The sequence below is a fragment of the Spodoptera frugiperda genome, chromosome 14 (assembly GCF_023101765.2).
Source record: "Spodoptera frugiperda isolate SF20-4 chromosome 14, AGI-APGP_CSIRO_Sfru_2.0, whole genome shotgun sequence".
Classification (NCBI taxonomy): Eukaryota; Metazoa; Arthropoda; class Insecta; order Lepidoptera; family Noctuidae; genus Spodoptera; species Spodoptera frugiperda.
Genome location: NC_064225.1, coordinates 324,998 through 352,566, shown reverse-complemented (window position 1 = coordinate 352,566; position 27,569 = coordinate 324,998). Strand labels below are relative to the sequence as shown.

Below are 27,569 nucleotides of genomic sequence, written 5' to 3'. Positions count from 1 at the left end.
GACCCTTTAATGCAGTTTGTAAATTTTATTGTATGTTGAATTTCTTATTTTTTTCTCTTCTATTCTATTTATTTTTTCATTTTGTGTTATTATGTACATGGACACTAACCATTCCCAGATAATTAAAAAAAATTCCATTCAAAGGTTGTCTGGAAGAAATCACCATGTGTAATAAGACCATTGTACTCTAATTACTATTACAATGTAAAGTATTTTATGTATAAGTGCAATAAAGTACAAAATAAATAAATAATACTACAAAAGCAAAAATGAAGACGCCTCCGTACTCCAGCAACAGCAGCAATGCTACCCGCATTGCGTAGTCACGTGGTCCCGCCACGTTCACGTATCGTGCTCGTCCCCCGAAGATATTGCGGATTCTCATGTTTTATCACTAACACACTAACACTAGATACTATAGGTGAAATTATATCCGTAGCTATGATTTATGATCACTCTTGTAGCTCAATATAATTGATATTATAATCGTCAAAAAGATTTAAAATAAAATGCTGTATGACTTAATTATGCTGCTCATGAATATGAATCTCTAGCATGGCTTGAAACTAGACGAGTTTCTCGTCCAACAGCAACGTGAGTAAGCCGATAGCATAAAGTTATAAAAAAATTATAAAAAGTATTTTAAAAAAATAATATAAAGGATATATGAGGCAGTATAAAAATGAAATATATTCCGATAAATGATTTCACCGCGGCCAAAGTGAAACTGTTATTGTTTAATGCGATATTAAATGTAAACGATAAGGAAATCGTGCCTTTACTAATTGTATCGAAAGAGATAAGAAACATAAAATGGCTGATAATGAGTACCTATAACAAAACAGGTAAATTGTTTTTCGAAATTATTGATTCTGGATAAGTACGACTAGGTATGGATGTGAATGAAGCTATTGGTTCATTTGAAAATGAAGTTAATATACAAACTGAAAACAACTTTGACTACACGGTTGTTGCGGTAGCTATGCAACTGCCTGCCCTGCAATGAATAGCAGGTTCGATTCCCGCTACTCTTTGTCTTATTCACAAATTATTGTTTTGTTTGTTTTAAATTGTATGTTTGTAAACGCACTCAAGACATAGGAGAAAATCTTAATGTGGGGCAAGGTTTTAAGAAAAATCTTTGACCATATTTTGTTTGTTATGTTTAAAAGAAACAAAATAAGAAGAGTGTGCAAAGAAAAATAAAACTAAATACCAATAAATATGTTTTGTTAAAAACTCACCATTATCGTAGTCTTCTATATCCTTATTGTTTTATATTTAACGTATAATCTAATCTGTAAATCTAACATTAATACTAAGTGAGACGGATTCCAACTATTGGTATGAGGACTTTACACTTATCACATATAATAAATTGTCTCTCTGACATTTTGTTCATAACATTTTGGCCAGTCTTTACATCAATCGCGATATGTCAATTTAGGCTTCAAGTATCGATGCCAAATTCTACACAGTCTAAAATGTACAGAGAAAAAGGTGGTCTCCCAATCTCATACAAGCTTTTCTTCTGTAAACTTCACCGGTTGGTTCACTAGTTCGAGAGCGTTGTCGGTCGTGATGTCGACCCTCACAGTCTCATTGTTGTTGTAGTTGTCTCTCTTCTTGTCTACCACCACCTCTTCTAAAGTCGATGCGTTGTTATTGTCCGGCTTAATCTCCTCCAGATTTAAGTCAGACTTCTTCTTCGCTTCCTTACTACAGTGTAAATTTCTTTCATTATTAGACACTTGAGGGTAATGATGCAATATCGCAGTCGTGTTAAAAGTAATCTTACCATACTTCACTATCTCCTGAGGTCGTTTCGCGTGACTAGTACTAGGCACAGCTAAATCTATATCCCTGTCTACATCAATATCAGGTGAGTTCGCGGCGGTATAGTCCCTCGTCTCTTCTATTAGTCCTAAAGCTATACGTTTACTCTTCTTAATGTTTTCCATATAACTATTGTGGAGGTTCATATCTACAGTGTTGTTATGTTTAAGTGGCAAAGAGTTTGGCAGCCGGTGTTGTCTGTCCTCGGCTGTGTATCACAATTGTTTCTGGTTGTGCTGCTTCACTATCTGGTCGGTGGCCGCGGCGATGTCGCGCGCGGCGTTTGTTAGCTATGTCTGAGACTGCACCATCGAGATGCTGGTTGTCTCCGTGACAATAGTGGGCGCGGGGAACTCCTCGGTGGTCGAGTCATAGATGGGGAACTCGCAGCACAAGACGAACTTCAAAAATCGTGGCACTTCCACATAAATTGCTGGCGGAATCGGTATCAGAGGCGAAGTCGACGCTTTGTAATACAAATAATCTGGGTTATCTCTGTACTTTTCGTCAGCGGATCGTTCGAGGAGTGGTATACCAGATAAGAACAATATGATCGCGGTCGTAAATAACGGAGATAGGATCGCGATCCATTCGATGCCATTAATTACGTTTAGTGATATGACAAATATTCCCCACCACAGCACTACTTCGCCGAAGTAGTTGGGATGTCTCGACAGTCCCCAGAGTCCGTCGTTGCACCACTTGCCCTGGTTGGCTGGCTCCTGCCTGAACGCAAACTTCTGTAGATCTGCGTAGGTCTCGATCAACAATCCCGTGACAAATATCCCGGCGCCCGCCGAGTCCAGTGTCGTCATCGTCTTCGGAGACTTGGGGAAGGAGTGATGCGGCGAGTTCATTATAATTACTGGCAAACTCACTATGTACACCCAGACTGCCTGAAACGTATAGAACACTGCGAACCTCAGAGTATTACTCTTACGATCCTCGAACTGCTTATCTCTACCTATGTGATAGATTCTGTAAATGAGGTAGCCGGAGAGCCTGACGCCCCAGAGGCACACGAAGGCAGTCACCATGAGCTGGCGACTGTCGTAACTCTTGAGGTGGGAGCCTCCTTGCCCGAGGAAGAACGTCAGCAAGGCTATGATAATAAAGTTGGCCCCGCCAGTGAAGTCAGTCACTTTGTCGTTCTGGAACAACGAGGCTATGGTGAAGAACAGGATCTGCATCGCGACCGTCACCATGGCGCTGATAGCGAAGTTGTTCCTGTCTATGAGGGGCTCCATTCTGTGGATATTTCACACTAAATACTGTGTTTGGCATCAGGGAACGTTCGAATCGATTCGTTGGCGCAATGCTGCATTTTGGAAATTCACTCTTATTATTAACATGTTAGAGTATCGTTTTCTTGCACATCCTTCACGTTTCCCACTAGATTAACGCACTGTGTCCTATGAAACGTTGTGGCAATAAGTTTAATGTATTATTTCGTTTATAAGCGGTGCTATAAGCTCGCGCCGTAAGCTTTACTGAAATAGATTTGACGTTTGCAGCGCGCAGGCGTCAGACTCCCGATCCACGCATGCGCGGAACCTTGAACCTCTACTCCGAAAGTACTTTTATTTTGATAAACATTGTAGAAAGAACACAATTTGACTAATATTCTTGTATTATCTAATGCAATTAGTTAGTGAATGGATATTGTCATACAAATTGATACGTAAGTGGGTCACTGTGACGTGGACGTCTCCGAGAATAGATTCCTCTTGTCTCGTGCGACATACCGACGCGTGTATACATACATACATACATACACAGAGTACGTATAATACTGTGCGCCTGTATAGTAAAGCATTGCATGCGACAAAGTTGAGAGTTCCGCATTTAGAACGAGACAATTACTTCGTTCTGTCCTCGTATCGCCTACTGCAGTGGTTCTTGGGAATTGGGACTTTTATATAAGTATATTTTACGAACAAAGTCACTAAACAACGACTGTATTTTGTTTTTAGAAGAATAACATATTATATTGTATTTTACTTTAAGTGGTAATAATAAGAGCCACACTGTCGTGTATGAGATTCGTTAACCGGTTTAAGTAAAATTTTTACTTTATATCTATATACTTTTTTTTAAATATACAGTATGTTAACTAACAGAGGGCGTTCCTGTTAGTTAATATACATGCAAAAAAACATGCCATTCAGAAGCAAAACAATTTTTTTTTAATATTAAAATATTCACCTAAAATAATAATAAAAACACTCTGTGCACGCGTAGTTGAAGGAAGGCAACGTTGTAAATTATTGCTTATTTTTCTATGCTGATATTTTTATTTTAATCTATTAATGATATAGATTAACGAGTTTAAAGGAACGCCCTCTGTTAGTTAACATATTGTACAAATCTAAAGAGCATGTTTGTTTGTTTGAACACGTTATCTCTGGAACTACTGGTGGTTCTAATAATTTCAGAAATCCCATTAAACGAGCTAATTTTGATGAAATTTGCCACTACTAGCGCAATACATTTTTTTAAAGTACCTAATGACATAAAGTAAGTTAAAAATTTTTTCGGAAAAATTAGTTCGATTCTGCCTAGTAGGCCGAGTGGTTGCAAGTTTGACTGCCGGGCAAGGGGCCTCGGGTTCGATTCCCGGGTCGGGCGAAGTATTATTGGACTTTTTTCGGTTTTTCGAAAATTTCTCAGTGGTAGCACGGAGTCTGGAATTGTGCCCGGTATATGGCAATAGGCTCACCGCCTATTACATGGGACTTATAACACAAATGGTGAAAAGTGGGTGTACATTGGCATTATGTGCCATAATGTGCACCTCTGCCTACCCCTTCGGGGGTTAAAAGCGTGACGTTATAAAAAAAGTCACAGGCAGAAGCTAGTATAATATTGTGAAATAATTCGTCATGTATCGTGTATCGGAGACATGAAACACATTACTTCCTTTTGTTTTCAATTGCAGATTGAGATTAGATGTGGACATTACTTTTAAATTTCTGGCAAATGATCGTCCGGACTGATAATATTTACAAGTCTTATAATATTTGTATTCATTATTAGAATGTTATCAGATATTTTTTACTAAATATGGTTGAGTATGTTTGGTGAGTTTTCGTTTTAAAATGAGTTTTTTGTTTTAGATTCATGTAGAAAACTGTCAAAACAAATGGATTATCATTATTGAATCAGTAGTTTCTGAGAAATGTACTTTTTTATGGTAAACGAGCAGACGGATCAGCTGATCTTAAGTTATCGGCGCCGCCAATAGACACCCGCAACCCCAGAGACATTGCCGGCTTTTGGGGATTAGGAATTTAAGGGTTGTTGGGAAGTCCGGGACTGGAAAGATGGGGAAAGGAGGTATTTGGACCTCCTTTAACCTCCCTTACGCGATGAAACTCAACGCAAGCGTTGTTTCACGTCGGTTTTCTGTGAGGTCGTGGTATCACTCCGGTCGAGCCGGCCCAGCAGTACCGAAGCATGGCTCTCCCACACTTTATTCTATTGTATTAATAAATATACCTGTATTTATATATAGACATTATAAAATGATTCGTTTACAAGCCCAAAATAAATAGATTATTGTAATTCGCACTACGTGTACACAAACGTGTCTTATAGATAACCTCCTTTATTTGAAGTCGGTTAAAACAAAAATGTTTTGTGTTTTCGATGATTCAGTTCAGATAACATATCACCGGATTATCGTAAAGAGACGTCCTAGACAAAGGGGCGATAAAACAATACAATTTTATATTTATACTGATAATATTAAGGTCTAAAAAACGTTGACCCGTGACGGTGACTAAGATGTTTACGATGAGAGTTCAAGTTATAATGGCGATGTAGTTATTAACTTCGAATCAATTAAGTATAAACCTAATTGATATTTCATTATAGAACCTATATACATACACATATGACACAATTTTCATTCGCAAAAGGTAATGCGTAGGTGATTTTATGATACGCCTTATAATTCATATACAATCAGGTAGAACCTTAGCTTTTTCAGGGTAAGCCGGTAAACGAGCAGACTGATCACCTGATGGTAAGCAATCCCCGCCGCCCATGGACACCCGAAACACTAGACGCGTTACAAGTGCGTTGCCGGCCTTTTGGGGGTTAGGAATGTTGTTGTTGGGGAATCGGGGATTAAAAGGGGGTAATTGGGTCTATGGATAACCTCACTTATACAACGAAATACAATGCAAGCATTGTACGTCGGTTTTCTGTGAGGCCGTGGTATTACTCCGGTCGAGCCGACCCATTCGTACCGAAGCCTGGCTCTCCCAGACTTTACTAATACCGAAAATATATTCTTTTAAATCGGTTAATTTACTAAAATCTAAAACAACAAACATTTTTATCAAAACCACACCAAAATCGGTTGAACCTGCTACTACGCCACGTGTAGCGGGTGCGATTCTCGCACGGAGCAACTCTATTCCACAAATTATTGTTGTTTTGGGTCTGGGTGTCATGTGTATATGAACTTGCATGTTTGTAAACGTACCTACGACACAGGGAAAGCCCTAGTTTAGGGCACCGTTTACTTGTAAAAAGAAAAATTTGGCCTTTAAAATAACAAAAGGTACTTACGTGGTGTTTAATCCTAGTTCAATATTGTTGTCATTGATATATGCCTTGGCCATGTCCGCTAGCATTAGCCTGAAGTCATCCTTAATGACCTTGAATTGGGCCAACGTGAGGCCAGCGAGGTTCAGGGTCAGAGTCTCCCGTGGTGGCTCGATGACCGCCTCAGCATCAGGCAGTTCTTCGACAAGTTCTGGGAGAGGCCCTGGAAGATAGTTCGAAGTATTATCATCTCTACTCTTTGATATTATTAACGTAATATAAAAATAAGTCGGGTTTTCCTTCCTGACGCTATAACCCCAGGGGCCTTAGTCTGAGCAGTGCGAGAGGGATGGAGCTATACAACCTACATAGCTCCGTTCCTCTTGCACTGCTCAGTGATCGACCATTCTGACACAATTGTAATAGCAGACTAAGGCCCCAGAACGCACGAACCGATTTCTACAGTTTTGCATTCGTTGGAAAGGTATTGGGCTTCGTGAGGTTTATAGCAAAGAAAAGCAGGAAATCAGGGAAAATCATAATAATAAATAGCAACTGCTGACCAAAGATCTCTTATCACACGGAGAAGGTTTGAGCTTTAATCAACACGCTTGCTCAATGCGGGTTGGCGATTTCAAATATATAATTAGAAATTATATGTCCACACATTCATTCACATTGTCTGTATGTTTGTTACTGAATCAGGATGAAAATTGGAGCAAGGATAGATTAACCTTTTTTTTAAGGGGGAAAATCATCCAATGACTCTCCCGCCTTGGGCGAGGCGAGAAGGAGTGTCAGACTCTTACTGACTAAAAACCACCCCGTTCCTTCTCCTGCTTTTCGAGCCGGAGCCCCGGTAAACCCGCTAGGCAGTCCGCAGCTCCGGATAGATTAAGCTAGTATTGAATAAAATAAAACTTACACATCAGTTTAACAGATAGACTGAATCCAGTTGCAGTCTGCCATGCTGCGGCAATGTTGTTCGATTGGAACCTGATGAACAGGCGGTCCACGCCAGTGAACCTGTACTTGCGTTCTGATACCAAACGATGCGCGAATACAATCCCATCAGAACCAGTAGCATCGAGACCGCCTGAAAGTAACCACGAGTTATTATCATCATCAACATTTACTGCGGTGACGTCATCAACCTCTAGTTGTCCTACTGCTGTTTTAAACTGACATGGTCACTACTCACATTAGAAGTTATGACGGGATATTTACCATGTTTAATATGTAGTTAAGATTCATTAACAGAATATCAATTACATTTATTTTATATATACAACTTAGAAATAACTAAAAAAACCAATAAAAACTAATTTAAATCGTCCGCATCGCTAATGATGTTAATTATTGTTCCATGTTTAATTATATACTTCATTTCTATACGCATATACTCCAGTTCATCCGTGATCATGGCGCTTGCAACAATGCCGAAATATCGGAAATTCATAGACATAAATAAACATGGTATATATCCCGTCTTAAGTTCTAATGTTTGTGGATTAATTCACTATGCATGCTTAGGACGGGTCTGCGACATCATACTTATATAATTAGAAATTACAAGTCCAGGTTTCTTCGATATCCACCTTTACCTTATATCATAGGTGTCTAAATAAAATTAGAAAGTACTTAAAACTTGGAAAAAGTTTATCGGGCAAAGTATTGCTGGGCTTTTTTCGGTTTTTCGAAAATTTCTCAGTGGTAGCACAGAGTCTGGAATCGTGCCCAGTATATGGCAATAGGCTCACCCCCTATTACATGGGACTTATAACACAAATAGTGAAAAGTGGGTGTACATTGTATAGCGGCATTACGTGCCGTAATGTGCAGCTCTACCCCTTCGGGGATAAAAAAGCGTGACGTTATGTTGTTATAAGCTTACCTGGTTTGATGAGCAGAAAGTCGCCCACAACAGAATTGAGATTTAAGCTGGTAATGTTTAGCTCAATGCCTTGGCCGGATCCATCTAGAATCCAATCAACGATGTTGTTTGGTTCGTAGGGATTAGGGAAGTTAGGGGATTCTATAACGGTAGGTGTATCTACTGACAAGGTAATGTGGATAGGTGCCACATTCTTAGCAAAGCTTTCAGAATTAGGGTCTAATTCTTCCTGATGAGTAGCGATGAACTGTATCCTCAGCTGTTCGAGCTCATCACTGTTCAAATCATCGACCATCTTCGTCTTCTGTTCAGTAGTATCCTCAACACTTGCTGTAGTTGTTTCAAACACAACTGCATCTGCGTTTTCAGTTCGTTTCTCATCAACTAGACCGTCGTCTCCGTATGGTTGTGGCTCTTTGACATCTTCATTGAATATCTGTTTGATAATACTGTCGATATCATCATCAGCGTTTGGTTCAGTGTCAGTGAGCTCATCGTAATTATCAACGTAGTCGATTATTTTCTTCTCCTCCTCAATTTCTTGAGGGGAAGGAGACATTGTAGTATTTTTCTCTTGTTTAACGTTTTCGTCGACTTCCTTTGACTCAGTTTTATTCTCATCTTTCTCGTTTTCAGCAAATATTTCTGACAGGTTGCTGTCTTGGATCTCGACATAGTCGGTATCATCTTTGTTTTCGGTGGAAACAATATTCTCATCTGCTCCTAATTCATCACTGAAGAGTTCATCATCTTTCTGCTCATCATCTTTCTGTTCATCATCAACAATATTCTCATCAGCTTCAATATCCTCATCAGCATCAATATCCTCATCAGCTGCAATATCATCATCAGCTACAAATGCATCAAGAGGTTCATCAGCTTGCTTCGGATCCTCCGGTTCTTGATCAACAGCTTCTGACAAAACCTTATCAAGATCTTCGTTTTCTTTATCTTCATTTGAAACATCTTCACTTAATTTATTAAATGTTTCAATTAATTTATCCAAATCAGCGTTGAGGTCAGCGTATACTTTTGCAGGTGTGTCTTCCTCAGAGTCTTCAGGCTTTTCATTGAAAATGTCTTCTTCGCTCTTCTCTTGGTCCTGTTCTTGAGAAGTATCAAAATCTTTGTTATCAAACTCATCACTCATTTCAGCCAAAAGTTTGTTTGTCTCCTCAATGATGTTATCTATATTTTTTTCACTAGCGGCTGTCTCTTCTGGCACTTTCTCTTCATCTAAAGAATCTTTGTCATTGTTTAGAATATCTTCAGTCTCTTTAAAAATTTCTTCGTCATTTTCAGCTTCTGGCACTGGTAGTGGGTCAACATCATCTGCTATATCAGCTACTGCGTCGCGCCATAGAGGATTATCAGCCTCAAAGTCTGGGTATTCTTCATTATCTGGTTCAGGTGCTCCTAGGGGTAGAACTTTGTGTTCTTCTAGACTTTTGTCTTCTACTTTTTCTTCTTCAGCTGGTAGCTCTTGATTGTCTTCAACTTGTTCCTTGGACCTGTTGTCTTCGATCTGATAGTCTGGTATGGCGTTAGAGTCTGCTGCTGGATCAGCACCATCGTCAGCTGCTGGTAGAGGTTGTGTGTCTGGGTCCTGTTGTACATCATCTGTTTCCACTGACTTACTAGCATCTACTTGTTTTAAGTCAGTGTTTTCATCACTGGTATCCACATATGAGTCGTATAAAGCGTCGTAGTCATTTGCAAAGTAATCTGGATTTGCATCGCCTTCTTGCGCTGTAACAAGGAAATTAGATGCTATTAATATGTGTTTAAAACATACTTTACAATAACAGCCTATAGACCGATGCTTACTTCTTAAATTTCTTTGAAGAAGTTTTATTCAATTACAAGAAGTATTAGACAAATCGTTTTATTCATTTATGGTTACATTTAGCAACAAAATTGAACAACTAACTTGTATTTATATAGAAATAGGACCCACGAGAGTCATCGCGACGTTGCCGCTCTTACATCAAAATTAATTAAATTGAACTTACTGAGAAATATAGTGGTTATAGTTATACTATAAATACTTCTATTAATAAATATGTTGTCATCTTTAGTTCTGAAGCAATTTGTTCAGGAAAATATTAACTGTTACTTTAATAGTAGGTACTTGATATTTTAAATAACCGCAATTTAAATGTCTGTAAATGCATATAAAACATATCTAAGTTGAACCCATTTCATAAGCTAAGCTATGTGTAGGTACCAATGAATATGATTGGTGGAAGCCAACCGCATCTACAGCAACATACCATAGGACATGTCTGCTAAAAAAACACCTTTAATCGAAAGTCAGTCTTAATTACATTGAAATAGAATTTAAATTAATAAACTAAATAAATAACTTTACTCAGTTCCTGTAACAAAGAGGTCACATGACCAACTATAATATAGTAGGACAAAATAACAAAAAGTAATTCAATAGAAATATTTTTCAGGAGCCAAACCACAATAACACAGTAATGTGATGAGTAACGAGTAATGGCGGACTATTTATGTACTCATACATAAACAACTTGTAATATACAAGTAAAGTCATTGGAATTAATATTCAGTTTTATTATAGTAGCTGTTATCACTGAGTCATTATATAGAAGTATGTTATTTTTCTTTCAAGACAAGGCTATGTCGAGGTAATGGATAGGTTGTGCATAGAATTAGCTCTAAACCTTGCAGTTTTCAAGCTATGAAACTGAACAACTCTTGTTTCTAGTACACACATCCGGAGCTGCGGACTACCTAGCGGGCTTACCGGGGCTCCGGCTCGAAAGACAGGACTAGGAACGGGGTGGTTTTTAGTCAGTAAGAGTCTGACACTCCCTTCCACCTCGCCCAAGGCGGGAGAAGTAATTGGATGACGTTCGCCCCTCAAAAAAAGACACATCAACAGCCCATAAGTGGCCACAGCTGACCAAAAGCCTCTTCTAACACGGAGAAGGTTTGAGCATTAATAACCACGCTTGCCTAATACGGGTTAGTGATTTCAAATTTATAATTAGAAATTATAAGCCCAGGTTTCCTCATGATGTTTTCCTTCACCGTTTGTCAGTGGTGTCTAAATAAATAATCTTAGAAAGTACATATAACTCGGAAAATGTCACATTGTTAATTGCTGTTGGTAGGCTTCGAACCTGCACACTCATGCATGAGAAGCGGTTTTAAACCTACGTGCTACCACGATGTTTTAGCACTTTTGTATAATACCAAAAAAGGCCTCTCAAAACAGTCATTATTCATAGAAATTGACAATAAAAAAATCAGATTTATTTTCATGAATTTGGCCACAAATATAATAATGAATTGTTTTAAAATAGATGTTTGTCAGTCAAAAGTAAACCGCATCGACCTATTTCATCATGGGTATAAATACAAACAATTACTCATCTGTTTATTGTTTGTTTAACTTCAGCTATTTATTTACTCAATATTATTAATTTAGACCGATGACGCGATTGCATTACCTTAAGGGAAATTATCGTCGTAGTGGCCCGGAGGTTTAACGAAACGGGTTCAAAATGTACCAAAGTCAAAGTCAAATCATTTATGGCAATTAAATCATATATTTAGCAGCTTTTAAAACGTCAACAAATAAAGAAATGTCTGTCAGTTTGTCCGTCAGTGAAGCAAAGTGCAATAGCAAGTACCAATGTAACTTCTTCCGAGTTACACGTACTTTCTAAGATTATTTAGACACCACTGACTAACGGTGAAGGAAAATATCGTGAGGAAACCTGGGCTTATAATTTCTAATTATAAGTTTGAAATCGCCAACCCGCGTTGAGCAAGCATGGTGATTAATGCTCAAACCTTCTCCGTGTGAGAAAGAGGTCTTTGGTCAGTAGTGGCCACTTATAGGCTGAAAATGTGAATCAGGAAAAGTAATATTCTAATACTTTCTGTTGCAGCAACAGTAGGAAATTGAATGTTTATTTTAATGTGTATCTTTACCTCGCTCTTTCTATTAGCAGTCGAGTAAAAAAAGGAAAAAAGTAAATAATTAAACTGTAATACACCAGCACATCAAACTATACTAATTTGACCAATAACTTCAATTGAATTTCAATCCTATGGCCTTTGTAATAGAGTACAAAAGAGTCTGTACCAACTGTATAATTTGAAGAAATGGTGATAAGCTAATTGGTCGACCTCGAGTCTTCGATGCAATTAATAAAATAGTTATTATGTCTCGTTCGAGATGTTACTGGTAGATAATATATTACATTAATTAGTACATAAGTTAATGATAACCTTCAGGTTGGGTCCATGTACACACGGCCACATCAAGCTATACAGATCCAGTTTATTATGGTCTCGCTTTGTATGGTCTTTCCATATATTCGACGGTCAGTTTATACTGGTTTTTATAGCTCGATGTGTTTTTTTATACCACGACGTTGGCAAAAATACGCATGTCCCACCTGATGGTACGTGGTTCCTGGCGAGGATGTGATTGATATATTATATATGTAAAATCTGATCGGATGTTTGGCTGACTGACACAGAGTTTTTGTACCGGTGGGGCGAGCGAAGCCACTTGTAAAAGCTAGTATTATAGAGGTGACTGACTAACAAAGAAAGAGTTTTTGGGACAAGCCAGGATCTACAGTAGATACAACCATGAAAACACCGAAACACTGAATACATGAATAACTGTCTTGGATCCCACAACTCAATAAATCAAATATTAGAGGAGACACCGAAAAAAGACAATAGTTTCCACTTCCCTGCTTGCAATGAAATAAATCACAAGATATTATTGGAGAAGAAGAAAAATAAAACTATAATTTCCAATTTCCTTGAATTTAATGCAAGAGACAGAATTAGTTAGCCTAAAGGCACAAAAGAGACTGCACAACTGGGAGAATCCCAGTCGCCAACCACAGAAATTCGACTGAAAACTAAGTGGGTCCTATGTGTGAGCTAATACTTGCTTCCAATAATAGGTACAAGGCAAAAACAGGGAAAGTGTAACAAAACCACTGTTTTGATTAGCTGAAACTGGTGTTAGTAAGTTGTTTAGGCAGTGTAAACACTCAACAAAATGTAGGATTCCCCCAAAATCTGTACTGGAACAGGAAAACCTGGGATTTTGGGATTTTGTTTACATTCACGTGGTAATTAGTTACAGACCAATAAGTTATTTTTATGATATAAGCCGGTAAACGAGCAGACGTATCACCTGATGGTAAGCAATTGCCGCCGCCCATGGAACACCAGAGGCGTTACAAGTGCGTTGCCGACCTTTTGGGTGTTAGGAATTTAAAGGTTGTTGGGAAATCGGCGATTGAGAAGATTGGGAAGGATGGTAATTGGGCCTCCAAGAACCTCACTCACACAACGCAAGCGTTGTTTCACGTCGGTTTTCTGTAAGGCCGTGGTATCACTTCGGTCGAGCCGGCCCATTCGTGTCGAAACATGGCTTACTCTTCAATGGCCACGGAACAGGGATATTAGGTTTCTTTCAAGACATTTAAATTAATATTAGTCATCAATAAATGTCTAGCAAAACAACATAGATACAGATGAATCATTGCCATAATGTAGCAATAATAATAAATTATAATTATCCTTCAGTTTTCCATGAAACCATAATTTAATTAATATTCAGTTCGACAATTAATTCTATTTGATACTAGCTGTTGTCCGCGACTTCGAACGCATAGAATACTGACTTCTGACATAATTATTTTGTGTTTATGATTTTGTTATTTCTAAAATAAAAAGTAGCCTATGTTATTCCTTAGTAGATGAGCTGCCTGGCAATATAATTTCCGTCTAAATCGGTCCAGACATTTTAGAGTTTAGCGGGAACAAACAGACATACAACATTTTTGAAAGGGGAAGGGTTTTAAATTTTCTTTCCGCCTCCATAATTTTAAACTCAGGTAATATCCCTAAAACCTTTTTCTAAGTCTGAAAAATACTATACTGAAAACCGCATTAAAATCGGTTCAGAAAAAAGCGAGATAATCTCGCATAAACATACATGCATGTAGATATATGTATATACAGGTTAAATGAGAACCTTCGGTCGAACTTCGTCGAACAAAAAGTCGGTTAAATACAAAAACAATGGACCCGTATAATTTTATTTATCACCGATTGTAAGTAGGAAATGTAAAGTCGTGTAATTATTTCCTCTATACGTTCAACAATACTCGATAGGTAGGTACATAGGAATAAAGAACTTAAAGAAGCCAGTTATGGTTGTTAAAGAAAAATAACGCTTATCGTTTTCAAAATAAGTGCTAATTTAGGAATTGAAAATTAAAGACTGCCTCGCTGGTCCAGTGGTCGCAACTGCGATTGCCAAACATGGGGTCTCGGGTACGATTCCCGGGTCGGGCAAAACTTATAAGCTGTTGATTTGTGATGTGATGTTTTGGTACTAGTTGCATTACACCGTTCTACGTTTAAATTAATCGCGTTCAGCACTCTGATTGGTTGGTTTATTCAAGCCGGCCAGTCAGAGCGCCGAACGTGCTCTCGTTTGGATTACTTTGTACATAAAGCAAACTCATACTAAGGATAACAGGTAATTTGAACAATACCTAGCATAAAATACATAAAATAATATATTTATTATTGTAATATACGACTGGTTACCATGTTATCAACACAATCTGACAGCGCTACACAACACAGCCACTGTTATCGTTGATAAACCGCAGTTATCATGGCGATGACGTCATTGTTTGCAATCTATAACTATTGATATATGTGTACTAAAACATGTTTGTTCAGGTGCATGAAAGGTAAATAGTATGTAAGGATAGTGATACAGAGCGGCCAGAATGATTGCACGGTTGGCGCGGTGGCTGGGCAATTGGCTGCCGTGCAACGTGTCGCTGGTTCGATTCCCGCACGGAACAACTCTTTGTGTGATCCACAGATTGTTGTTCCGGGTCTGGGTGTCATGTGCATGTGAAATTGTATGTTTGTAAACGCACCCACGACACAGGAGAAAATCCTCATGTGGGGCAACGTTTTTATAAAAAAAAAATGTAATCCTATTGCCGTAATGTGCACCTCTGCCTACCCCTTCGGAAATAAAAGGCGTGACGTTGCGACGACGTTAGTAGTCCTAATAAATAAGACAATAACATCATTCAACTTGACTAAAACTCCATCAAAATTAACCCAAGTATAGTCCACTGTTGGACTAAAAACCTTCTATAGAGTATATCGTATAGGGAAACCTCTTATGACTTAAATGAAACTACAAGTAGTACTCGTCCATAGAAGCATGACAGCTAAATATTTGACTGATGGTTTGGACATCGCAGTGGAGATCCAATACTGCAGCCCATCAAATTTCTGTCGATTCTTATAATACCCATGGGAAGAGAAGTGGTGGCAAATGCAGTCTACTCCAAAGTCACTGCACTAAAGCATTTATTCTTAATCTAGTGTAAAATTTCCGATAAACTCACACAGTTTCATTATACGCTTGAAGTAATTTGTATTTACAATTGGACATAGTGATACGGCTTGTAGTTGTAACATAAAGGTGGTTAGACCATGCTCAATTATTGTAATCATGAATGGTTGGTACTAGTTACTTGTCAAACACATATTATGCTCGTTGTATTGGAGAGTGACAGTAATTTCAGCCAATTTCAGACGATAATTTTATTGTAACTTTCCTGAGACATACTAGATTAATTATTATGTTATCGGCTTACTCACGTAATTGTTTGACGAGGAACTCGACTAGTTTCAAGCCATGCTAGTGGCTCATATTCATGAGCAGCATTCCGTGACACACAACGCGGCGATTGTCGCGCTGACGATAATCATGAATTAACTAAAAAATACGGTTTACCCATGTAAATTATTGGAGAAAAGCTCTGATATGTGAGTACTACATTAATAATACGTGAGTAAACCGTGATATTTAGTATGTCTCACGAAAGTTATTATAAAAATGATTATTCAATCCAATTTAAATTTGCATTATGTCTATTACGTTTTGTTTTTTATGGAATAGGTGGTATACTAGCAGATGATTAAGCGATCAGCGCCACTCATGGAAATCCTCAACTGTCTATCTGTTTGTTTGTTCTGGCAAAGACTGGGTTAAGTAACCTTTAAACGACTCTCAGCACGGCAGTCAGAAACAGATTAGTTATAACTCCGGATTAGTCTATACCAGAGATGGCGAACCTTTACGGTCCTACGTGTCTTTATAATTAGATTTTTTTATATTTTGTTAGTTCGTTAATCAAAATTCATGTTGAACTGGAGTCATTTTGTGTACCTGAATATTTAATGTTATTCATATCTGAGAATAACGACTGGCATAGGACTAATTTTGTAATATACGACAATCAATGACGTGTCCAAAATTTTGTGTTGCATGCCATCAATGACACACGAGCCATTGAGGGCACGCGTGTCATCGATTCCCCATCACTGGTTTACCTTTATCAAAATTCCTGTAAAAACAAGGATATGTCATAGATTTCACAATATTTTTTCATACGAAGCCTAACACAAAACATAAAGAAATATTTTTATACGGTGCCAAGTTTACTGTCAATATGTAACTAGCTATGCATCACTGTCGTTTACAAGAAATACGCTATGTAGTTGTATACACGGTGTAACAAAAAGGGGGTATACATATTAAGTGCACGGTTTCTAGATAACATAACAAACGATACGGGAAGGGTTTTTTAAACTCATGTTTTCATGGAACGAAGATATGAATTTTTCCAATACATAAAATTCCAGAAACCGAACATCAAAATTAGGTAGATACAGGTACTAGGCGATCAGATTTACAGAAGAAATGTTTTGTAATTAGCGAGTGATCCCTGTAGTGTTATGATACGTTTGTATGATGATTTAAAATCAAAAACCATGCGACATCAAGTATTTGGTGCCAATTTTTTTTTAAAGTATTTTAAGCTGAAACTTTGTGGAGAGATTCTATTGAACCTGTATTCTTCAGTGCTTCTTGATGTATATGGGTATTCTGTTACACCCTGTATAGTACATAAGTCTACATGTTTTGTATGTATGCACAGGTGCAGATATAGGTAAATAAGTGCGGCCGCGGGTAGCTGCATACATATCAGATAAGCACATCCATAACACAAGAAAAACATACGATTTTTTTTATGAAATCACCTGATGGTAAGAAATCGCCGCCGCCCAAATATACTTGAAACACCAGAGGCGTTAAAAGTGCCTTGCCGGCCTTTTGGGGGTTAGGAATTTAAAGGTTGTTGAGGTGAAGTTACAATCCTCTTAAAATCAGTTAACAGAATATCAACTTTAACATTTAATAATAGAGTCGTAAATACGTTAAAATCATTTGACAGATTAACGCCCGAATAATCAAAAGCTACTCAATTTTAAGTTGTACTTAAATATCATGCTATCTCTGTCATTTTATAAAGAATTGATAGTGACAGAACTACATTTGAAAGCGTCTTAAAATTGAGTAGCGTTTGAGTATTTGGGCATTAGCCGTTTAGGCACCTTAGGAATAAATGAAGCAATGAATGCGTTTGAGTTGAAAATCTAAATGAATTACCAATGCAAAGCATCCATTGTGACGTCACTTCTAAACAGACCACTGAATTCAGTGGGTTTTGTTGTACTGAAATGTGTCATTCATTGTTTAACAATGTTCCTATAGTGTTTCGTTCTAGTCAGCTTAGTTCTTTAATGAGTGCAATTACCTTGTAATTCATTCAAATGGTAAACAGTACTTACTAGGTCCCGATGTAATTCAATTACATGATATGTATAGCAATATACAATGTGATAGGGGCGAGACTTCTAACCCGTTAAGGCTGAATACTACATCTAATTTTATGGACAAAAAAGATAATATGGGGGGTTGAACCCCCAATAAAAAATATTGAAACATAGCGATATTTTCGGTAAAAATTATTCAGAATTTATTTTTTTCTCACCAAAACATTATCAAACATATGAAAAAAGTAATGAATTAGTTAGCCAAGATTATTAGCTACCGTTTGTCGTTTTTTTTTTGTTTCTACGACGCATACAGCCTTTGATATCACATAAAGTAGGAAAAATATTAAAATAGCCATAACTTTAAGGGGGAGGGGGTTCGACCCATTCGACCCCCGACTTTTGTCCATAAAATTAGATGTAGTATTCAGCCTTAACGGGTTAGAAGTCCGAACCCTATCACATTGTATAACAAACACTAGTTACATTTTTATAGCCTAGCCTTCCTAAATAAATGCACTATCCAACATGTAAAGAATTATTCAAATCGGACCAGTAGTTCCGATTTAGAGATTAGCAAAGGAGTTTTAGAATTATTGAAATAAGAATTATTGAATAAGAATTATTGAAATCGGACTAGTAGTTTCGGAGATTAGCTCGCTAATCTCCGAAACTACTAGTCCTTGTGTTGGATAGTACATTTATTGAAAAAGGTTATCTCTATACAGTATAAAACAAAGTCCCTTTCTCCGTCCCTATGTACCTTTGTATGCTTAAATCTTTAAAACTACACAACGGATTTTGAATAGATAGAGTGATTCAAGAGGAAGTTTTATATGTATAATATCACCATTGCACCCATGCGAAGCTGGGGCGGGTCGCTAGTAGGTTATAAAACATCACGCTACGGTCAAAAGGAGCCGAGCAGAGCGGGTGAAGCCGCGAGGAAGTATCTAGTCATATATGTATAAGAATGAAGGAAGCATTTAAGTGGTAGACTGTCGTAAATACATGCAATAGTGATATCGTTTATCACTCACCTACTTAAAGCGAGTTAGAATAAATTATACTATTATCGAACCGCGCGGAATGTTCGCACGAGTTTGTTATTATGACTTTGGTCTTATTTCGGAGAAGATTTTTTTTTTTTTTTTTTTTTTTTTTTTACATTTAATGGGTCGACGTTTGACCGCTATCTCACCTGATGGTAAGTGATGATGCGGCCTACGGTGGAGCACGTCTGCCCATAAGCAACCTATTCACTCGGGCCTTGAAGACACCCAGGTTATACCCATCAGGGAACACAGACTCCGGCAAGGAGTTCCACTCCCTAGCAGTTCGCACAAGGAAGCTTGAAGCGAAACGCTTCGTGCGAGTGGGTGGGATATCTACCATGAAGCGGTGACGCCTCGCCGATTGTCTTGTGGTTCGATGATGAAAAGGACTAGGGGGAATCAAGTTGTGCAATTCCCCCGCACACTCTCCGAAATGTATCCGGTAAAAAACGGAAAGGCTTGCGACCTTGCGCCTGTGTTCAAGGCTTTGAAGCCGGGCCTCCACAAGCGCATCATCGTTGATGAGCTTCTTGGCACGCCTTTCAATGTGTTCGAGCGCATCTAGCTGGCATTTAGCCGAGCCGTCCCAAAGGTGAGAACAGTACTCCATACATGACCGAACCTGCGCTTGGTACAGGCTCAGCAGTTGTTTCGGTGTGAAGTACCGTCTCACCTTCGAGAGGATACCCAACTTCCTACCAGCCAGATGCGCCTTCGACTCTATATAAGAGCCGAAGTTTAGCGTTGGCGATAGAGTTACGCCCAGAAGCTCTAGATGATCCGATATTGGAACGGATACATTTCGGAAAGTAGGAGCCAGCGGAAATTGACTCCGTTTGGCAGAGAATAGACACGCCTGGGTTTTGGTAGCGTTGAACTTGACCAAGTTGGCGTCACCCCAATCGGAGACCGCCTTCAAGGACGAGTTCAACCGTTCGACCATGGATTCTCTTAGAGACTGGATCTGTGTTCCGCTAGTCCGCGCATCGGACACATACCTTTCAACAACTGTGCTGTCATCTGCATACCCAAAGATACCGGGCTTAAGCAGGTCGTTGATGTGCAGCAAAAAGAGCGTTGCTGAAAGTACTGACCCCTGAGGGACTCCGGCGTTGATACCAAATTGGTCAGACGAGCAGCCATCGATGACTACTCGAATTGACCGATCCCTCAGGAAGTCTGCAATCCATCTGCACAGATCAGCGGGAAGTCCATATGCAGGAAGCTTGCCGATAAGGCTGTCGTGCCAAACCCTGTCAAAGGCCTTCGATATATCGAGTGAGACCGCTATTGCCTCCCCGTGCTTCTCTATGGCCTCGCTCCAAATGTGGGTGGCATACGCAAGAAGGTCCCCAGTGGATCGGTTGTGGCGAAACCCATACTGCTGATCGCTGAGGAGGTCGTTACCTTCAAGGTATGCCAGGAGCCTGTTGTTAAGTACACGTTCCATACTCTTACAGAGTATGGACGTGACTGAGATTGGTCGGTAATTGTTAGGGTCGGCACGACTACCTTTTTGGGCACAGGCTGCACGTTGGCCAGCTTCCATGCAACCGGCACTTGACCAGTCTCCAAGGAAAGTCGAAACAGGCGTGTCAGGATTGGAGACAACTCAGGCGCACAGGTTTTTAAAACCACGGCCGGGATTCCGTCGGGGCCACTGGCCTTGTTCACGTCGAGATTACGCAACGTCTTATACACCTCCTTCTGTCGGATGCGAATTTTCGACATTTTCGTCTCGCATACGTTATTTAGAGAAGGAGGTATAGCGCCACCAGTATCAAGACGTGAAGATTCCGCAAATAGAGAAGCAAACAGGTTTGCCTTCTCTACCGCGGTGTGTGCCAGCGTCCCGTTAGGCCCCAGGAGAGGTGGGAGTGAAGGACGGCAGAAGTTCGATTCAACCGCCTTGGCCAGGGACCAGAATGCTTTACTACCCGCTGGGTAAGAAGCCAGTTTGTTCCCTATTCGGCCAATGTGGTTGAACCGGGCCATCCGTAATGCCTTTTTGCATGACTTGGCAGCCCGGTTATAGGCTCTCTTCCTCTGAAGAGTGTCGTCAGCCCTACGACGCCTGGCATCCGCCCATGCCAAGTATGCCGCATGCTTTCGCGCTTCAGCACGTCTGCAGTCGGCATCGAACCATGGACGAGTCCCACCGAAAGATGTCGCGTCCGAGAATGGAATGAAGATATCCGCAATGTGATTGTTTTGCTAAAATAAGTAATAAAATTGTAATGTCTATTTGAATTACTGAAATAACCGCTTTTTCTATATGCATTTGAATATACTTGACTGCAGGATTGGCGCAGTGGCTTGGCAACTGGCTGCTGTGCAACGTGCAGCGGGTTCGATCCTGCACGGAGCACCTCTTTGTGTGAACCACTAATTGTTGTTTCGGGTCTAGATGTCATGTGCATGTGAACTTGTATGTTTGTAAACGCACGCCACAATACAGGAGGAAATCCTAGTGTTGAGCAACGATTCTTTGAAATAAATAAAAATAGATTAAATAATACACAAGATATATACTCCAAAATAATATATTTTTAATTTTTGTCTATCTGTTTGTTTTGGCTTCATCTCAGTTTTATATAATAAGTATAAGATTTTGTTTACATGTCTATTCCTAGAAGATGTTTTGAGTTAGCAAGCGTTATCAAATAGGTGCCGTTACATTATCAGCATAGCGTGTTGACAATCAGAGCGCGGGTAAAACCAACTCGATTACAAGAAACTATTGTGTATTCTGTATCTGAATTACACATCTGTATCTTGATCTAATAACCTCTCCTCCTGTACCCTTAGTACAAGTTTGCTTAACGTTGAAAAAAAACGCGTTCGGCCCTCTGATTGGCCGGCGCGAATGAACCAACCCATCAGAAGGCTGAAAACGCTCTCGTTTCGTTTTCATACAATGTAAAGTAAAGTTGTACTAAGCCCTCTGGTCTTTTTCTAACAAGTATAAGGTACCTACAATGGTGGTCACATGTGCCTGACCACTACTAAGTTAATGTTTGCTTGTACATGATAAGATCCGTTTTATAGCCACGCCCCCTTGGAAGAATCCAATAAAGCGGGGTGATGGTCGGTCGGTCAAACAACATCAAACGCACTGCTGACTAAGGGATTACATCTTTTTTTTTTTTTTTTTTTATGGAATAGGAGGCAAACGAGCAAACGAGTCACCTGATGGTAAGCGATCAGCGCCGCCCATGGACACCCGCAACACCAGAGGAGTCACAGGTGCGTTGCCGGCCTTTGTTTTTTAAAAAGGAGTATGCTCTTTTCTTGAAGGTTTGAAGGTCGTATCGGTTCGGAAATACCGCCGACGACAGCTCATTCCACAGTTTTGCTGTGCGAGGCAGAAAGTTGCGCGAGAAGCGCACAGTTGTGGCCTGCCAACCATCTATATGGTGGGGATGGAAATGCTGTCGTGTGGGTCGATGGCGAAAAGAAGCGGCAGGAATAAGACCAAACAATTCCTCAGAGCACTCCCCGTGGTATAAGCGATAGAAAATGCACAATGAAGCTACATCTCTACGCATTGCCAAAGTGTCAAGTCGGTTTGAAACTTCCTGACACTCAACAATCCGAACCGCACGCCGCTGAACGCGATCCAGAGGATGAAGCTGGTACTGGGGTGCCCCCGCCCAAAGATGAGAGCAGTATTCCATATGGGGCCGAACTTGCGCCTTATATAGAAGCAGGCGATGGGCTGGAGTGAAATACTGCCTCGATCTGTTGAGCACACCAAGCTTTTTCGAGGCTAATTTAGCCTTATCCTCCAGATGACCACGGAACTGGACGTCGCTCGAAATGTTGATGCCAAGTATTCCAATACCGGCTGAGGCAGTCAGAGGGGTACTTTGAAACTGAGGTGAGACGACCAACGGTAGTTTCTTAGCGGTAAACACGCAGACCTGTGTCTTAGTAGGGTTAAACTGGACCAGATTAAGTTCGCGACCACCACAGACCAGATTAAGACGTAATCATCTATGATGATTACGTCATCTGTAGACATTCAGTCTATAAGTATTTGAAAACGCATTTTCGGGGATTCCCACAAATCTAAGCGAATGGAGGGAGGGGGAGAGCTCTGCTTAGGTACTTTTACTAACAAGGTCAATATCATTCACTTCCACAGACAAAATTGATGAAACTAACTAACAAATGTAGATGTGATCCATCAGACTGTTACATCTGTTTAAATATATTATAATAAATATGCATATATACATATATACACACAGACGCGAATATATTATTTATTTATTTAGCCTGACGTAGCCAGACTGTAGCAGGGGCCTTAGTCTGCTATTACAATTGTGTCAGAATGGTCGATCACTGAGCAGTGCAAGAGGGACGGAGCTATGTAGGTTGTATAGCTTCGTCCCTCTTGCACTGTTCAGTTCAGGTTCAGTCTATAAACAAAATATGTTTGTTTCCAATGGATGGCATCTCGTTTTCCTTGTAAGACACATGTGTCTAACTGGATTGACTAGTGTCTGGTTCTGCTCTAAATTTATATGTAACGTCACGCCTTTTATCCCCGAAGTGGTAGGCAGAGGTGCACCTGCACGTTACGGGCATGTAATGCCACTGCACGATGTATAGTCTTTTACTTTTCACCATTTGTGTTATAAATCCCATGTACTAGGGGGTGAGCCTTTTTACATATATACCACAATGCCAGAGTCCCGTGCTACTTCTGAGAAAGTTTGGAAAACTGAAAGAAACCTAGTAATATTTTGCCCGACCCGGGAATCGAACCCGAGACCCCTTGACCAGCAGTCGCAACATGCGATTACTCGTCCAACGAGGCAGTCTGGAAATGCATTATCAGTATTTACATTATTAAACACCTGTTTTGGTGAGATATGACCTTAGAATAGTAAAATCATTTTTTAAATAGCAGACCTTGAAACAATATCGATGACCGAACATAACTATAGATACTTAGCTATTTCTTTTCGGACGATGAAAGTAGGTGAATCACTTGCTTCTTAGAGTGCTAATATGTGTCTAATATTTATCAATTGCTTAGCTGCCGGACTATATGTATAGATTTTTAATATTCGTATTGTGACCATTCGTTTAACATTTAAACTGAATTATAGCATTTAATTTGTGGAGACACATGACAAGTGACAGATGACAGAAGTTGCACATAGACTATCGACGAGCAAAATCAACGGATGACGTCATAAAATCCTACATCGTACATGTGAAGTTTACTTGCGAATAAACATGGATAGAAAATCCCAACGAACAACAGTTGGGCAGAAAGCCCGCCAGGCATGATCACCTCGCCTGGTCGGAGGATCCTCCTTTTCTTAGGGAACTTCACTCACTATTCCATAAAACAAGTTGCAACGCACACTTTATTCAGTAGAAATATATTTAGAAAAAGATATAGATGGTAAAAAATCCCCTGTTACAAGCATGTGAAGTGGCGAGTACAAGCTAGTGATAGTACAAAACTTTCCTTTGGCTTATCAAGTCATTACTAATTACTTAGTCACATGATTGGTGCAGAATATAGTTGCGAGTCGAACCCGCGACCCCTCACCCGCTGACGTACCTATGACTTGTAATCCTATCGCGACTTAGATTACATTCCTAAATGCCGTGTAATCGACATACTACGCCTTATTTAGCTAATATTGAGGCGTAGAAATGCATAACTTTGGTAGATTTGCTACTGAATTGCCTATATGTTATGAATTCGACACAAGTAATAACTACATTAAAAGGTGATTTAATTTAAACGATTTTAATAGGCTTATATTGTATGGTCATCAAGATTAAGAGTGTGTACCAAATATCAGATCGATCGGACGTCAGGAAGGGGGTTAATTGCCAATTACTAAATTTGATCCAAACAAACACACAGGTCAAGCTAAATAAATAAAACCGCTTAAAAAATAATGTTTTTTTCAAAATTTATGAGCATAAATAGAGGTAACCGTTGAAAAGTTGGAAACACTGGATGCAAGTTTGTGAGCTAGCCGGTCTGGAAATCATCTGGTTTTTGTTTCTGATATAATAATTAAATTAATAAACCAATAAATAATCATTAAATTAATAACCCAACCCAATTTAACAGTACCAACCCACTTAGGTAAAGATGACTAAATGCCAAACAAAATAATTTGATTCAGTATCTAAGAATCTATACATTTACCTATAAACGAAATTTTATGATAATCTTCAATACATACACTGTTCCTACATTTATTTAAATACTTAATCATTTGTTTATTTAAAAAAATATATGAGTCAGTGTGTGATAAGAAAGTGTACAGGAAATATTTTGTTATCGCACTTACTTACGTTTTATTTTGCACAAGCAAAATACTATTCTTTCATTAATTCGTATGTAACGTCACGCCTTTTATCCCCGAAGGGGTAGGCAGAGGTGTACATTGCGGCAATGTACACCCACTTTTCACCATTTATTTAATAAAGTCCCATGTAATAGGGGGTGAGCCTATTGCCATATACTGGGCACAATTCCAGTCTCCGTGCTACTACTGAGAAATTTTCGAAAAACCGAAAAAAAACCAGTAATACTTTGCCTAATCCGGGCATCGAACCCGAGACCTTTTGTACGGCAGTCGCACTTGCGACCACTCGACCAACGAAGCAGCAAGACTAATTAGTAGATTAATAATTAGTATGTACTTTAGATTATTTTCTTTGCATTGTTATAACAACTAAACAAAATCATTGTATCGTGATCGATTCAAACATTCAACATCAACAGCCGATAAGTGACCGCCAAAGGCCTCTTCTCACACGGAGAAGGTTTGAGCATTAATCACCACGCTTGCTCAATGCGGGTTGGCGATTTCAAACTTATAATTAGAAATTATAAGCCCGGGTTTCCTCACGATGTTTTCCTTCACCGTTTGTCAATTGTCAGTGGTGTCTCAATAATCTTAGAAAGTATATTGTATAACTCGGAAAACTTCACATTGGTACAGTTTGTCGTTGGTAGGTTTCGAACCCGCATCCTCGTGCATGAGAAGCGGGCGTTTGAAATTCTAAAAAAAACTTAATAAAGGAGAATGCTCAAAAAAAACCCAGGCCCGGCGCAAACTATACGTATCTCAGTTTATCAGTAAAAATGTGTGTTAAAATCCCGTATAGTTACCATCATCGAAAACGATGGCTAAATGTTGGAAATTGATATTTATTTTTAGCATGGATTAATTTTTATCATTGTTTTGATTTATGAAACTTAGTAATATCTCTTTATTTTATTGAGTTAATACGCTTCGTATACGCCGTGAGCATCAATCACAGATCACCCCCTCATCAATACATGATATAAGACGTTTTATATAGTAGAGGTAGTGGCAGAAATGCAATTGGCGAATATTATTGTTAATGCATATGTTACGGTAAATCTGATTAATTGAAAATTATTAATAATTTTTCAAAATTATTAATAGTTAACACACGTTTTGGTAAATGTGAATAATCGGACGGAATTTATTACTTGTAGTAGTAATTATTAATAATTCACGACACATATTGGTGAAAGTAATAAAATAAATATAAACCCGATGTTTTTTGACCAGCAGGTATTTATTTATAATATTAAACACAGTCTTACGATTATATTAATTAGAGATCATACAAATAAGGTTACTTGTACTTCCTTTAAACCGAAAGGACAACAAATTCACATATTCTGAACTAGAATATTAAATAGTGCCCTTCTACATTTATCTGGGCTCGCTGTCATTGCAGCGGTAAGTCCCCCTCTTTGAGGAGGGGCTAGAGAGATGCCCCGGGCGTCCTTACCTACCGCCTGACGCAGGTGCTTACCGGACATGGGAGTTTGGGTAACTAGGTTCCTGTTTCTGATTGGGCGGGAGGAAAAGCACAGACACGGAACAATTATTGTTTCATTAACAAAATCAACACGAATCCTAAAAGCAATAATCAACAATCATATTTGGTTTGCCTGTAAATCTTCTGTAGCACCTATAAATGCATCAAATTAAAATTTTAAAAGTATTGTCATAGAATTCAATAAATATTTGTTGTGCAAGTATAATATATTGCCGTTTAAATTGAAATAAAAATTACATCTAGGCCATTTATTACATTTATCACTACTAGGGTAAAATTATTAATAATAACCGACAAATGTGATTAATTTATCACTTTTACCTCGAGTTTCGGTAATTATTAATAATAGTAGATAATTATTAATAATTTTCAATTATTCACTCTTACCGTAACACATACATGGGAAAAGGACGCTCGGTTGTTGTGTCCATGTGATGTCCATCATATACTACCTTGGGTGGGCAAGGCACCGAGATGGTTTTGCAAATCCCGCACTTTCACTACAAAACGTAATATAAGATGTAGAACTAAAATGATTGAACTTTGAATAATCTGATACATGATGTTTTGATAATGTATACATTTGTTTTAATACTTTCTACTCGTAATATCCTTTAAATATCATCATCATA

The 27,569-nt window shown here is 38.9% G+C and overlaps 2 protein-coding genes across 3 annotated transcripts in view; both read right to left on the bottom strand.

Annotated features, from left to right (window-relative positions):
- LOC118279136 (uncharacterized) overlaps window positions 1-27,569 on the bottom strand; it is a 39,990-nt gene that overhangs the window by 8,211 nt on the left and 4,210 nt on the right. For both annotated transcript variants that reach the window (XM_035598671.2, XM_035598670.2), the window contains exons 2-4: window positions 8,285-10,033; window positions 7,316-7,486; window positions 6,415-6,613 (exon numbers count right to left, since the gene is read on the bottom strand). In XM_035598671.2, coding sequence (XP_035454564.2) covers window positions 6,415-6,613; window positions 7,316-7,486; window positions 8,285-10,033 — 2,119 coding nt within the window. The remainder of the gene's footprint in view (window positions 1-6,414; window positions 6,614-7,315; window positions 7,487-8,284; window positions 10,034-27,569) is intronic.
- On the bottom strand, window positions 1,992-3,827 carry LOC126911368 (uncharacterized). The gene has a single exon (XM_050698275.1). The coding sequence runs from the start codon at window positions 3,081-3,083 to the stop codon at window positions 2,127-2,129; it is 957 nt and encodes a 318-aa protein (XP_050554232.1). The 5' UTR covers window positions 3,084-3,827; the 3' UTR covers window positions 1,992-2,126.

Bases quoted from the DNA above. Each gene is read 5' to 3' on its own strand.
- LOC126911368 (XM_050698275.1), bottom strand. From the start codon at position 3,083: ATGGAGCCCCTCATAGACAGGAACAACTTCGCTATCAGCGCCATGGTG.